Below are 13,828 nucleotides of genomic sequence, written 5' to 3'. Positions count from 1 at the left end.
GGGGCACCGGGGGCCCTGAAAGAACAGCAGAGTCCTACACTCAGACATGTGCTGAGGGTCACCTGTCCGCAGGCGGGAACACAGTACGACAGACGAGGCGGCGTCCACCTGCCAGCCCAGAGTGCATGGTCCAGTCATGCCCCTCCCATCTGGTGGCTTGCTGGCTGGGTCTTGGCTGGGAGGTGGGACGTTGGGGGCTCAGATGGGCGTCCTCTGAGTGAGAGGCAGCTCATCAAACCTTGGGTGCGGAGGTGGCCCTTCCCAGGGTGGGGGCTTGGCAGAGGGCATCCCCCAAATAAGAATAGGGAGGGACTTTAGGATCAGGGAACACGTTTTAGGAAGGAGCAGCAGGGTGTGTGAAGTGCCAAAAAGTCCCTGTACGTACAAGGCTAAGGGCACGTTGGTTAGGGCTGCAGAGTCGGGACCCACACTGTCTGGGTGCAAATCCTGGCTCTGCTGTGTGACCTTGGATGAGTTACTTAACCTCTCTGTGCTTAACAGGCTTCATCCGCAATGCAGCACAGATAACAAAAGCCTCTACTCATGGGCAGTGGTGATCATTAAATGTGTTACTGCATCTCAGACACAAGTCCTGGGCTCAGCTCATGTTGCTAATAAATTAAACAATGTAACAAAACTACCAGTGTTGGACCAGAATGTTAACCCCATTATCTCATGGATCTTTCTTTTTCTTTCCTTCCTCCCTCCCCTTCCTGTCTCTCTCTCCTCCCTCCCTCCCTGTCTCCCTACTCCCTCCCTCTCTCTCCTTCCCTCTCCCTGCAGCAGTGGGTGGTGGATGGCATAACGCTTTACGCATCTTCTCAGTTTAAATCCTGACTCTGCCACTTGCCTCCTCCGGCACCTTGGGACCACGGGCTGGGCGTCTGAATCTCATTCTGCTCACCTGAGAAGGGGGATAATAATAGCAGGGGCTTTACCGGGTTGTGGGGAGCGTTGGAGGAGGCCATGCATGGAGCGGCAGGAGGTGGTGGGTGGTGAGCCCATAATTAGGTCTGTGAAAATAGAACTGTGGGTGGGTCTGCCTGCAGAAGGCGTCTCTCCGGGGCAGATCCTCACCCCAGCCCAGGGCCCTTGCCAGCCTCTCCAGCAGCCCCAATAAACCAGAGGGACAGCGACACGCTCAAAACTCATGTGAGTGAGTGTGGGGTGCAAGCGTGCGGCTGTGTGCAAGTATGCAACCTGTGCGTGTGTGTGTTGGGCTGGCCATGGGAAGTGGACACGAAAGGTGTCCTGGGAGAAATGACCACCGGGATGAGTCTGAGGAAGGACCAGGGGGAGGTTTGCATGAGGGAAGGGCAGAGGGCAGAGGGCAGGGGGCAGGGGGCAGAGGGCAGGGGGCAGGGGGCAGGCATGGAGAACTGCCAGGTGTGCGGGGACCTGGACTGGAGAAGCGGAAGCCAGTGGCTGGCGTGGCTGAGCAAAGAGACGAGCTTGGTGGGGGCACTGGGGGCTGATGCGGGGGGCTGGGCATCGGGGCCCTGGTCCTTGCCTCTTCCCAGCAGACACCCACCCGGAGGCCGGGCGTCCAAGTGGCTGAGCAAAAAGGCTCAAGGTCGCACATTCTGGGTTCAAGCCCAGTCCTACTGTGTGTCCACTGTGTGACGTGGACTAACTCCTGACCCCCTGGGAACCTCCGCGGCCCCAGGGTTACTGAGCGCCCACTGCGCGCCGGCGCCTCACCGGCTACCATTCTTCCTCCAGCTGAGCCAGCGTCACTCAGCCCCAGTGTGCTGAGAAGCTGGTCCGGGGAGCTCCCAGGCTCAGGCTCCCGTCTGGCCAGCCCGGGCTAGGGCGCGTCCGGGCGCAGGATGGCACCGCATCCCAACGCTCAGAGAGGGGAGGCGACCTACCCGTAGTCACACAGGAAGGAGGCAGCTGGTGACCCCCAGGCCGGTCTGGTCCCAAGGTCTGACCTCTTCAGCACACAGTAGGTGCCTTAAAGTCAAGCATCTTTAAACACGCCTTGGGCACGGAGGCAGAGGAGGCCATGGAGGCCTGGTGACGGGAGTCTCTGCACTTCCCAGCGGGACCTGGCTCGGAGTAGACGCCTGACAAACATTTAGGATCTGAAGACCCACTGTGCACAGAACCGCCCCGGGGGCCTCACGGACATTATCTCATTTGGCCCTACCACGACCTCATCAGCTGGGTACTATCGCCACCCCTGACAGAGGGGCAAACAGGCTCAGCAAAGTTGAGTCCCGGGCCGAGGTCGGCCAGGAAGCAATCGTCATGAGCTGATGGTGTTTTTGATCCTTAGGCCTTGTTCAGAGCACCGTCCACACCCGTGCAGAGGCCACCACCCTACAGTGTGTGCCTCCCAGTTAGCTGCAACGCTGGCCCCCGGGTCCCACACTGAACCATATCAGCCCATGGTCACTGAGCTCCTCGAGTCCCAGAGGCGCCCAGTGCCAGCAGCCGGAGCCTGACATCTCCCCTTCACCCTCGTTAGAACCCCGATCCCAGCCAGAGCCGCGACCGTGCAGTCCAGGGAACCTCTCTTGGGTGGTGAGCACCCCGTCGCTGGGAGGATCCAAGCAGGGCTGCCATGGAGGAAGGCTCCTACTCAGGTGAGAGGACCCTGGAGCTGAGCCTGGTGAACGCAAGAGCCCTGACCAACTGCCTCCCGCCCAGGAGGAGGGTGGGGCCGGGGTCCCTCTGGGAAGAGGAGCCAGGGTGGCAGGGGCTGAGCCCTGACTGGCCTTCCAGGCACAGAGCCAGGTGGGGGGGAGTCGCGGCCCCTCCCCGCCCTGACTCAACACGTTATGACAACCATCCGCTCCTGCATGAGCGCCTGGTAGATTGGGGGCCGAGCAGAGCAGGGCCTCTGAGCAAGTGGATTTCAGCCAATGAATCCTCACGGCCAAAGCGAGGGGAGGGGGCCTGTGCCCGCGGTGGGGCACCAAGGTAGGGTTTTGGGGGGGCCCAGGTGTTGGGGGATCTGACATCTGGGGACAGGACTGGGGAGGAGCTCAGACATGGGGAAAACTGAGACCCCTGTGTTTAGAGAAGGGACCCAGGGTCGGGGGCAGGCATCAGAGTTGGGGGCTGGGGTCAGAGGGGGAGCAGGACCCGGCCTTCTGGGGTGAGGCCGGGGATCCAGCGTTGGTGGGCAGTACCTGAACCCCGTAAAACGGGAAAGGGTACAGGCTAGCGCTGACTGGGGGTTGGCCATCTAAAGAGGGAAAGAGGGCCCCACAGAAGAAGGGTCCCGGCTCCTGGCCCCGGGTTGTCTCTCTGGACTCAGGCGTGCTGATGCTGGGGTGCGGGTGGAGGGGACAGTAGACACTGGGCTGGACAGACTCGGAGATGCACAGGTGCAGAAATGGGTGAAGGCCTGGGGTGGGGTGCTAGTAGGCACGAAAGACGGCAATGTGGGGGGAAAGTGTGCAGAGGAGGCTGGGGGTCTACTTGGACCCTCTGCTTCAGTGTGGGCTCTGGACAGGCTCCCGGGACTTTGAGGCTCTGGGGGATATGGAGTGGGGCAGAGCCGGGGCCCAGCCTCACCCCGCACCCCTCGGTGCTCCCCCAACTCCCAGTGGAGTTTTCTAGGCTCCGCAGAAGGCGGCAGTGCTGTGGACGGGGCATGCAGCTGGGGGTGCTGGCGCTGGTGACCGTGGCGCTGTGGGCCGGGCTGATGACGCTGCTTCTCCTCTGGCGTGAGGACACCCCCAGCCCCATGGGGCCCCCCTTCAGACCCTGGGAGCCCAGGTTCCCCATGTCTCCCCCTTTGTCCTGACCAGCCCCTGCCCACACCTGTTCCACCCCCCCCCCAGAGAGCCCCCTCCTGTCAGTACCCCCGCCTCCCACCCTTCCCCACATGGTAAACCCCAGGCCTCCTTCCCAGCCGGCCAGGGGGGTGTGGGTGGCAGGGGTCCCTGAGAAGCCCTTCCTTCTGCCTCCTGCCCAGACTGGGACAGTGTGCGGAACCTGAAGCAGCTGGAAGGGACCACTGCGTGGAACAGTAAGGGGGAGACGGGGGCGTGGGGGGGCTAGGACACCTTGTCCTGCTTCTGTCCCTGAGCCCTGTGGGACGAGGGGGACGCACTGAACCCCAGGGTCCCCTCCCCAGGAACCGAGCGTCAGGCTGGGCCCCCACTCCCTGGGGCTGCAAACCCAGCGGCTCCGAGATTGGGGTGGGCTCTGAGAGGGCCTGAGGGAACCGCACGTGCCTCGGCGTCCTTGCCTGCGAAATGGGCAGAGTCGGGGCCGCGAGGCAGGAACGAGCCGCGACCTGAGACGCGCCCAGAGCCGTGTCCGCGAGCTCCTAAGAAATGCCCTCTGCTTTCACATTTGATTCTGGGTCGGGGGAGGGTGCAGGGGTTCGTTCCATTCTTGCCTGTGGTTCCCAGAGTCCCTTGGCCCCCAAAATTAAAAAGCAAAAGCCGCAATGTGGGTGGCGGTCCTGCCCGTGGGGCCGGGGTGGGGGGTGGGCTCAAGGACCTGCCTTCCCGCCTCCCGAGGACGGGTCCCTGTCCTGCTGCCCCAGTGTCTCAGGTTTCCAAGGACGTGAGCAGACAGAAGGGTGACCAGAAGGCCCAGAAATCCCGGGGTGAGTGGCCTCAGCTGGGGTCTTGGGGGGGGCCTGGATTAGCACCGGGGCACAGTGTTCCAGGTCATCGGTCAGTTGCCACTGGGGGGGACACAAGAGTGGCCCTGAGGACGTGCTCTGGCCTGAACCCCCTTCCCTGCAACCAGCTGCCCAGATGACACAGGACATGGAGAGAATCCAGGCGGAACAGGAGCGGCTGAAGGCTCAGGGTGAGAGATGGGGAGGGGCGGGCTCCGGAGGCCGGGGGACGGCGAGGCCGGGACGCCCTTCCGACACCCGTCCTGCTCCCGCCCCACCCACATCAGGCTCTGAGCTCTCGCAGAACCTGGACGGACTTCTGGAGGACCTGAGCAGCCTCAAGTCCCAGAGTGAGCCTCGGGAGGGGGCCGGGAGGCAGGGAGGCAGGGGCCCTCAAGTGCCTCTTCGACGCCTGCTGCCACCCAATCACCCAGGTTTGAACGAGAGGCGCACAGACTTGGGTTCACTGGAGAGACTCCAGGAGGAGGTGGCGAGGCTGTGGATAGAGCTGCGCGTGTCCAACGGTGAGTGCCTCTGTGCCCTGCACGTTGGCAGGTGCGCGTGCCAGCACAGGTGTGTGGAGTGGCTCAGGTGCGCGGTAGAGGCGTGTGCGTGACAGCGTGGTTGGCGTGTGTGTGTGTGTGTGGCGGGGCGCATGGGGGACACGCAAGAATGCCCTTCCGAGTCCAGCTGTGTCCCCCCACAAGGCTGGGGTGCGGGCTCCCACACCTACCCCCCAGGTGAAAGCAGACCTGTGTTTGCCATTGCCGGGGCCTCTTTGCTGCTCTGGCTGTCGCGGCTCAGCAAAGGGTCAGCAGTAGGATGTCCACAAACCTCCCAGAAGATTGTCGACCCAGCCAGGGGGCCTGAGGGGGTCACCTCCACGGCAAAGGGCAAGACTTAGGCGCTGCTGCCCGTGTTGAGGGCCACAGGGGTGCCCCGGCAGGAAGAGCAGACAGTGGTTAACCTTTAGCCTCAGTAGGAGCCTGGTGTACTGCCCCGAAGTCCCCCGCCCCACTCACCCCTGCTTTGGGGCCTTCCACCTCTGGGAAGCCCCAGCTGCCCCAGTTTGGCCCTGAGAAGAGGAAGGCTCCGCGCTGGGTGTGAGGGAGTCGTGCCCTGGGATGGGGTGTGGCTGCGGGAATCCCAGCAAGAAACCCCTCTGGGGTCCCCAGGGGAAGGAGGGAGGAGGGCTCTGGGCCTGCCCACGCCTGCAGATGGCCTCCCGATTCCTACCCAGTCCCGGGGTGGCCTGGGGACTGAGCCCTGTCCCAGGGCTGTCTCTCGGTGACCGTGTGACACGCGGCCACAGCACCTTCCCCGAGGTTTTCTGTGCCCACAGACGGTCCCTTCCTGTTTTAGCACAGCGCACCGGTTACCCATCATGTGTGAGAAGCACCTCCGGCTCTGCCCCGGGGACCCCAAACCACTGTGGACCCCAGGCCCCTATAAGAGAGCCCACCCAAGCTGTGGAGCCCTCCCTGGTGCAGGTCCCTTTAAGAGAATCTATTTTAAACCAGGAGTGGGTTTAACCTCCCACCTGGGGGTGCTGGCGGGAGTGACAGCGCCCGAGAGCATCCCTGGGGTGGGCGCAAGGGGAGAGAGACACCACGGAGGCCCCAGGTGAGGCCATGGGGACCCAGCCTTCCAGCCCCTCCCCAGCCCATGGGCTCTCCTGCCCGTTCCCTCCAACTACAAGAACATCATCTCAGTTTCCCAAAAGTGGCCCAGAGTGCTGGCCTGGGGGTGTCGGCGGCCAGGGCGGGGGAGGGTGCGGGTGGTCTGGGCCTCAGTAAGGCGGCCCAGGGGTTACAGGCGGGGTGGTTGGGTAAGGACGGTGCTGGCCATGCTGGCAGTGGAGACGGTGGTGGTCTTGGGTCTGTGGCAAAGGTCTGCTGACAGCAGGGGCACTCATGGCCGTGGTTTTGGGGGTTGACATCTGTGAAGGTGTTCATGGCGATGCCACTGGTGGTTAAGGTGCTGCAGGTGGGGCTGGTGACGTGGTCTTGGCACTGGTGGTTGGAGGGCTGCAGCCACGGGTTATTTATGGTGATGGAATGGTGGCTGAGGGGCTCCTGCAGGCGGACGGGTGCTGCGTGGCAGTATCAGAGCTCCGGGGACGAGGGCTGCCTGCAGGCTGTCCGTTAGGCTCTGGGGTGGGTCTGCTTTCAGCCCGGAAGAGAGAGACGCTGCCACCCATTCTGCCCACTGTCCCTACGGTGCCAGCCACGGCTCTCACCACGGTGCTAACCACAGAACCCACCACAGTGCCAGCCACGGCACTCACCACAGCGCTAACCACAGAGCCCGCCACAGTGCCAGCCACGGCACTCAACACAGTGCTAAACACAGAGCCCGCCACAGTGCCAGTCATGGCATCTGCCACAGCACCCACCGCGGCTGCCCCCCTGAGCTTCTCCTCCACCCCAGGCTCCGTGTGTGACACGTGCCCCGAGAAGTGGGTCCATTTCCAGCGGAAGTGCTACTACTTCGGCGAGGGCCCCAAGAAGTGGATTCAGGCCCGGTTTGCCTGTGAAAACCTGCAGGGGCGGCTGGTCAGCATCCACAGCCGGGAGGAGCAGGTGGGCCTGGCTCTGCGGAGGGGCGGGGGTGCCGGTCCCCACCCTGACCTCCCGCTCGGCGGGGCACCCAGGCCCGTCTCCCAGCCCTCCAGCCCCGTCCTGCTCCCCAGGCCTTCCTCACCAAACATGCCAGCAGGAAGGGCTCCTGGATCGGCCTTCGGGACCTGGACATAGAGGGGGAGTTTATCTGGATGGACCAGAAGCCCCTGGACTATACGTGAGGAGGCGTGGCCCCCGGCCCAGACTCGGGGGGGCTCTGTGAAGAGAGGGGAGGGTATTTGGGGGCGTGGTCCCAGGCCCGGACTTGGGGGAGCTTCTGGACTGCACTGGAGAAGGGGGGACAGGGCTTGGGGGGCAGGCGCAGGTTAGGAGGAGGGCCCGGGGAGGGTCTGTCTGGGCTGCTGGGCCGGGGGGCGGACAGGGCCCAGACTCACAGGCGACGTGAAGCTCCCTCCCGACCCCTGACCTGCCTTCTGCTCCAGCAACTGGCGGCCCGGGGAGCCCAACAACCAGGCCCTGGGCGAGGACTGCGTGATGATGCAGAGCTCCGGGCAGTGGAACGACGCCTTCTGCGGCAGCCGGCTGGACGGCTGGGTGTGTGACCGGCTGGCCGCGTGCTGACTGCCCGCCGCCTCAGTGCGCCGGGGTCCGCTGGGATGAGCTCCCGCACCCGGGCCCTGGCAGACCCCCACCCACCTGCCAGGTGCTCCCCTCCGCATCACTCCCCACCTTGAACATGGAGACAGCTGGGCCCACAGTGGGACCCTGAAGACCCCCAACTGAGGCCGCATGCCTCTCTGGTGGTTAAAGGTCCCCATGATGTTTTCCCCACCCAAACGGAGGCAGCCGACCCATCCCCAGCCTCCACCACTGCCCCAGGGGCCTGAACCTTGCTTCTCACCCCGGCTGGCACTACCACCTCCCTGCCCTCAAGAGCTCAGACTTCCCACTCCAAGAACCTTCCAGGGATCAGCAGGGGTCACCTTGGACCTCTCACTGTCTGATGGAGTCTAGAGTGGATGCCCCCGCCCTCCCCAGATGCAGCCCTGGTGTCTCCCTGAGGCTGGGCTGGAGGCACCTCCTAGTATGGCGAACTCAGCATCAGCCCTTGTCCCCTATGTCATTGCAAGAAGCATTTACTGTGCAGGAACTGGAGATGAAGCCTCGGGGGCCCAATGGAGCAGAGATATCCCCCAGAGCCCCAGGGATATTGCAGGGCAAGGCAGGGGACCCAGTTGAGCCTGGTCCCCCAGGCCTGGCTGCTGGGGAGAGGCGAGGAGGTGACACAAGGCAAGTGCTCAGAGTGGGCCCGGTGCACAGTGGGTGCTCAGTAAGCAGATGCTGCAAAAACTGACCCTGCGGCCTGTCCAGGTCTGGAGGAACCGACCCTCCCCTGCCAGCTGCTGGGGAGGCCTCCCCCCCACCCCGAGCTCCCCCGCCCTCCCGTCTAAAATGACAGCCCCTTCTCCGGATTCCTTTTACCCCCTGTGCTGTCGCCACGGTGCTGTCCTTCCGATGAAAGGTGTGATTTACTGGGGTGAGAATGGGAGCTTCAGGAGGGCAGGCGCCTGTTTTGTTTTCCGCTGTGTCCCCAGCGCCTGGTGTACAGTAGGCACCCCAAAAATAAACGTCTGTGGAGTTAGCGCGTGGCCATGGGGAAATGACCTCTTCTCTCCGAACCTGTGGAATGGGACGCTGCCTGCCTGGCTCACCAAGGGCGGGTGCTGGCTTCCGCCACCTGCAGCTGTCCGGGCTTCAGTGCAGACGGACCCGCAGCCCACAGCATCGGGTCCGCGCCGCCCCCTCCTGGACGCCCGCCCTCCGGCCCCCAGCAAACAGGCTGGGAGCAGCGCGCTTACCTGTGACCGGCCACGGCCCCCGCCCCCAGCGTCCCAGCTCCTCTGTCCGCGGCGCCTCCCTGGCTGGTCAGGGCCCCAAAGGATCCTGGCTCTAGGTTATTTTCTGAAGGAAACATAAAATGCTTATTGAATGGGCAGAGTCTCCGATCGGGGTCTGGGGTTGAAAGAGGAAACACAGAACCTGACCCTTGTCCCTTGTCCTTCCTGGAAGCCACTGGAAGCCGGTGCTGTGAAAATACTCTATTTATTAAAGACTGGTGGAGGGAGGCAGGGCTCCCGATTCTCTATGGGACCAAGTCCCAGCTCCAGTGAGGAAAAGCTGGCCACTCGGGAGGGGTCACAAGTGAGTGGCCGGGCCCCAGTCGAGGCCATCTCTTCGCAGAGGACTGCACATCTCGGGCTCCTGTAAACTTTTTCCTCGGAGCTTCCTGCTCACAGGTCTGGGGATCAGAAATACAGGCTGTGGGTGGGGAGGGTGTGAACTTACCTACCAATGCTTGCGGCTGACTCTGTGCTATGGTGTGGACAGAGATGAGTAAGACTGGGCATTTAGGGGTCAGGCCCTATTTATTAAAACAAAAAACTGCTATAGATCCTTCAAAGCCCCAGAAAAGGCAAGGCAGGAACAATGTAACAAAGTGCAAAGAAACCCCTACCAAACTCCCTGTTCAAACATTAAGAAAAGTCTGAGTCACATAGATTCTCTAGGGTAGAAATACCAAACTAGGAATATAGGCATTCTTCAGTAAGATTAGTTAAAACTAAAAAGCCAGGAGTAACTTGGCTTGGAATGTTTAAATGTCCCCCAGATAAGAAAATACTTCAGCATAGCCCATGCCTTCATTGTGTCAGTTAAATCATGGTGGTGTAAGACTTACTTTAGCCTGCTAAAAGGCCCAGCTTATTTTTTTAACTTTACCCAGATGCTGCTTTTCCTCCTCTAGCCCTAATAAAATAATTTGCAACCTGGGCAATTGATTTAGCAAGCAAGCCTAGTCATAAACAACGTAGTAAAAACAGGAAGGATTCCATGGTAAAGATAAGATTGCATTTTAAAACCCAAGAAGTTAAAAGGTAAGTTTCTTAACATCTCTTCAACAAACAGATAATAACTCAGGCCACCTTGGGAGCAGGGCAGGCAGTCCTGATTGATACAATCCCAGACCAAGAAGCTGCTATCCCAGGGGGGAATCCGAGCAGCAAATTTCTTGTGTTAAGCTAACTTTGCAGAACAGCACGGAGGACTGATAAGCAACTTAATGTCTCTTCAAAGATACATTTTGGGACCATTTAGCAGGTCAGCATCCCTGGCCCTTTGTCTCAACCGCCTATAAATCCCCTAGACAACCCACCACCCTGGGGCTCTCTTATCCTCTGGCTTTATCTCTAAATAAAAGCCTCTCCCTGGCTCTCCTACCTTAAGTGTTTGCTAAATTTATTCTTCAACTCTCTGCGAACAAGAACCCCGGCATCAATATGTCGGTTTATGGCAAGAGATGATTCAATCTACAGCCCTCTTTTATAATACATCCAAATTAATTCCAGATGAATTAGAGTCAGACATTAAAAAGACAACATAAAAATACTAAAAAAAAAATCAGTAATTCTGCATACATAGGGGGTGAAAGTCATGACATCCAAAGAAAAAATATATATAAATACTTGAAAAAAATTTAAAAGTTAAAATGTCATAAATATTCATATTTGTAATAAAAGATGAAAGAAATACCAACTGGGGAATGTTTTCAGTACTACTATAGAGAAAGAGTGGCATCATGAATATTTTTAAAAGCTCTTATAAATCAAAAGCAAAATATAAATGTAAATCCCTCTCCTCTGACACTAAATGCAACGGTGTGTTTTTTTCTCTACATATATGTATTAACAATAACAATATTATACATGGCAGTAATAGTAGTATAACTCTATTTGGGTTCCTGGACTGATTCTAATGTGTGTAAGTATGTGGGGTGGGGGTGGGGGTCTTCCCACATACACACCACACCAAGCAATTCTCGAACACCAGCAGGATGTCCAAGAACTCAACTCAGTTCTGATGCTACCTGCCCGGAGACAGCACTCCTACAGGACTGCCCTCTGCCCTCCACTCCAGACCCCGGTCACAAGCCCCAGGCAGTTCCCAGGGCTTCTGACCCACCCGCTACAGACTGGAGGTTCCCACGACCTCCCCCTTGGGTTTGACTAATTTTCTAGAGCTGCTCACTGAACTCAGGAAAACACTTATGCTCATCAGTTTAATAAAGGGTGCCACAAAGGATACAGGTTAACAGCCAGATGAAGAGAGACATAGGGAAGGTCCCAAATAAGGGAGCTTCTCTCCTCATGGAGCTTGGGGCCTGGCTGGGTGGCCTGTGGAGGCCTCCTGGTTCCCTCCCAAGCATAGAAGCCCTCTCCGACTGAGAAGCAGGATCCACTGGGGCACAGCGGGAAGAGCAGAGCCGAGAGACAGAGAGACAGAGAGACAGAGAGACAGAGAGACAGAGGCAAGAGACTAGCTGTTCTCAGAGGTGTTTGTGAATGAGGGCATCATTGCATAATCATGATTGACCAAATTATTGGCCACTGGCTGATTCAGCCTCCAGCCCCCGCCCTTGGGGTGGGGGTCCAAAAGTTTCTCATTAATATGACAAAACACCTGTTTTACCTTTAAGACTATAGTGTTTTCGGGAACTGTGGATGAAGACCAAATATACCTGGGAAATACATATTTGGTCACCTGAAAGACCAAATATGTATTTTCTTATGACTCATTATATTGCAATAAAAAATCCAATACAATATGCAGGGGCTATGCACAGAAAGTTACAGAATTATAAATACAAATGCCTAATAAAGATATGAAAACAGTATAGCTCCTCAGACCCAGGATGGATAGTAGAAATGGATGTACTTAATAACGAGCAAAATTACTGTTTTGGTTTCTTAACTTACTATCTGAGACATATTGCTGGGTAAAGGTCAAAGGGCTACTTCTAGAACTATTCCCTAAAATAGCAGTCCAGAAGCAGTACCTAACTCATGCAGGAATTTCAGAGATTAGTACAGCTATAAAAATACTGAAAGATGTAAGGACTTCTTTTATTTATTTATTTTTTTTAGGAGAGCCAGGGAGGCTTTTATTGAGAGATACAGTGACAGGACAGACAGAGCTCCTGGCTTGTGCCAGGACGGGATGAGAGAGCCCCGTTAAGGACTTCTTTAAAAAGTCTTTCTCTGAAGACATTAAGGGACCAAATGTTATATAATATTTCACAACTGCTGTCTTGATCCTATTTAAAAGTCATGGCTAAATAGTCGATTCCCCTTCACCAAACTGTCCATAGACCAGGTACCACACAATTAGGGGCATTTCCTCTGCCCCAAACCCACTGAATTATTCAAATTAATTGAGCGCATGGAAGCCTGCAAAATCTAGTTCACCCCACTCTGCTCGCTATACATGTGCCACTACCTACAGTTCCAGCTTGCTGTCACCCTGTCCCCTGGTACAACCCAAGTGTGGCCTGACCTGGTTTCCTTCTCTCATTTAGGGGCTCTAAGTAACAACAGCTCTACCTTTCATCTGTTCTAATGTTTGTGTGTGTGTGTTGTGTCCCACCATGAAAAAAATCTTTAAAACTTGTAAAACACAACCCATCAAAAATTAATTTTTAGATTTCTGTTTATAAATTGACAAGTAATACCATCCCATCTCAAACTGGAAATATTTCTCTGAAATGGGCAGCTTATTAAATGATTAACAGTTTTTGCCCATTCTGTTCTGTACACGAAGAGTTGTCTGGTCCACCCCAAATTTATGTTTTTTTTTTTTCTTAATTCAGTTGCCTTAGGGAACACAGCCATGACATTTCAGAGTCCTCTGGGGACATACTCAAAAACTGATCTAAAATAAATCTCTTTCCAGTGTAAAATGAACACCTGGAAATTTTAATAAACACAGCTCATGTTTTGTGGATGTTTTGCTAAGAGTTCCTGCACTGGGAGTAGGATTCTGTTAAAAACAAGACAACATGATGGGGGGAGTCTAGTAAACATAATGTTCCTCATGCAATTGTAGATTAATGATACCAAACCAAACAAAACAAAACAAGACAACAGACCCAAAATGGAGTGACCATATGCTAAGTCCTGAGTCACCAAACTCACGCTAAATTACAGCCTGCGGGTAAAATTGTAATATTTCCAAAATATCTTGCCAGGCTTTAGTGCATCTGCATATCAACAGGCGTTCCTCAGGGGGTGGGGATTTGTTCTTTTCCATATCAATGGGTAATTAGCTGGGCACCCTAGGGCTTATCTGAACCTGAGAGGTTAGGGGGAGGTCTTGCTTGCTTTTGCCTGAGCAGGAAAGACAAGGCCCCGGACTGCAGTTTGTAACAATAAACGGGTTTTAAGTTTTATTTCTCCCTTCGACTGATTTCGGTTTTAGAGGTATTTTGCCCCCGGATTTCCTTTCCCCGAGTTACACTGCCATTCGCATCAATTTATAACAGTCTATCAGGAATTGCCTGATACCTGAGGTGACCTTGCCACAACCAATCTGCTTTTTGTGGTGTGTCTTCCTCGGTCCTGCTGCTCCCTCCTGCCTAGAAAATTTTTTCATTTTGTACAGCTCCGCGGAATTCTGGCGCTGAATGGGATGCAACCCTATTCATGAATTGTTGAATAATGCCAATAAGATCTTTTAAATTGACCCCGTGGAATTTTTTGTTTTAAAACAATCCCTACTTTTCACCAGCTCCGAGCTCTCAGGAAGCGGGGGGATTTCCTGGTTA

At 56.6% G+C, this 13,828-nt stretch overlaps 1 protein-coding gene across 1 annotated transcript; it reads left to right on the top strand.

Moving 5' to 3' along the window:
• Positions 1 to 1,031: 1,031 nt before the first annotated feature.
• Positions 1,032 to 8,876, top strand: LOC118915259 (low affinity immunoglobulin epsilon Fc receptor). Its single transcript, XM_057489687.1, has 11 exons — positions 1,032 to 1,152; positions 2,474 to 2,591; positions 3,561 to 3,680; positions 3,932 to 3,985; positions 4,511 to 4,573; positions 4,720 to 4,782; positions 4,879 to 4,941; positions 5,026 to 5,115; positions 7,022 to 7,173; positions 7,284 to 7,390; positions 7,656 to 8,876. Exons 2-11 carry the CDS (start codon positions 2,570 to 2,572, stop codon positions 7,792 to 7,794), a joined length of 873 nt encoding a protein of 290 aa, XP_057345670.1. The 5' UTR covers positions 1,032 to 1,152; positions 2,474 to 2,569; the 3' UTR covers positions 7,795 to 8,876.
• The last annotated feature ends 4,952 nt before the right edge of the window (positions 8,877 to 13,828 follow it).

The sequence above is a fragment of the Manis pentadactyla genome, chromosome 12, assembly GCF_030020395.1.
Source record: "Manis pentadactyla isolate mManPen7 chromosome 12, mManPen7.hap1, whole genome shotgun sequence".
Classification (NCBI taxonomy): domain Eukaryota; kingdom Metazoa; phylum Chordata; class Mammalia; order Pholidota; family Manidae; genus Manis; species Manis pentadactyla.
The sequence above is the reverse complement of the archived record's forward strand: the minus strand, read 5'-3'. Positions and strand labels throughout refer to the sequence as shown.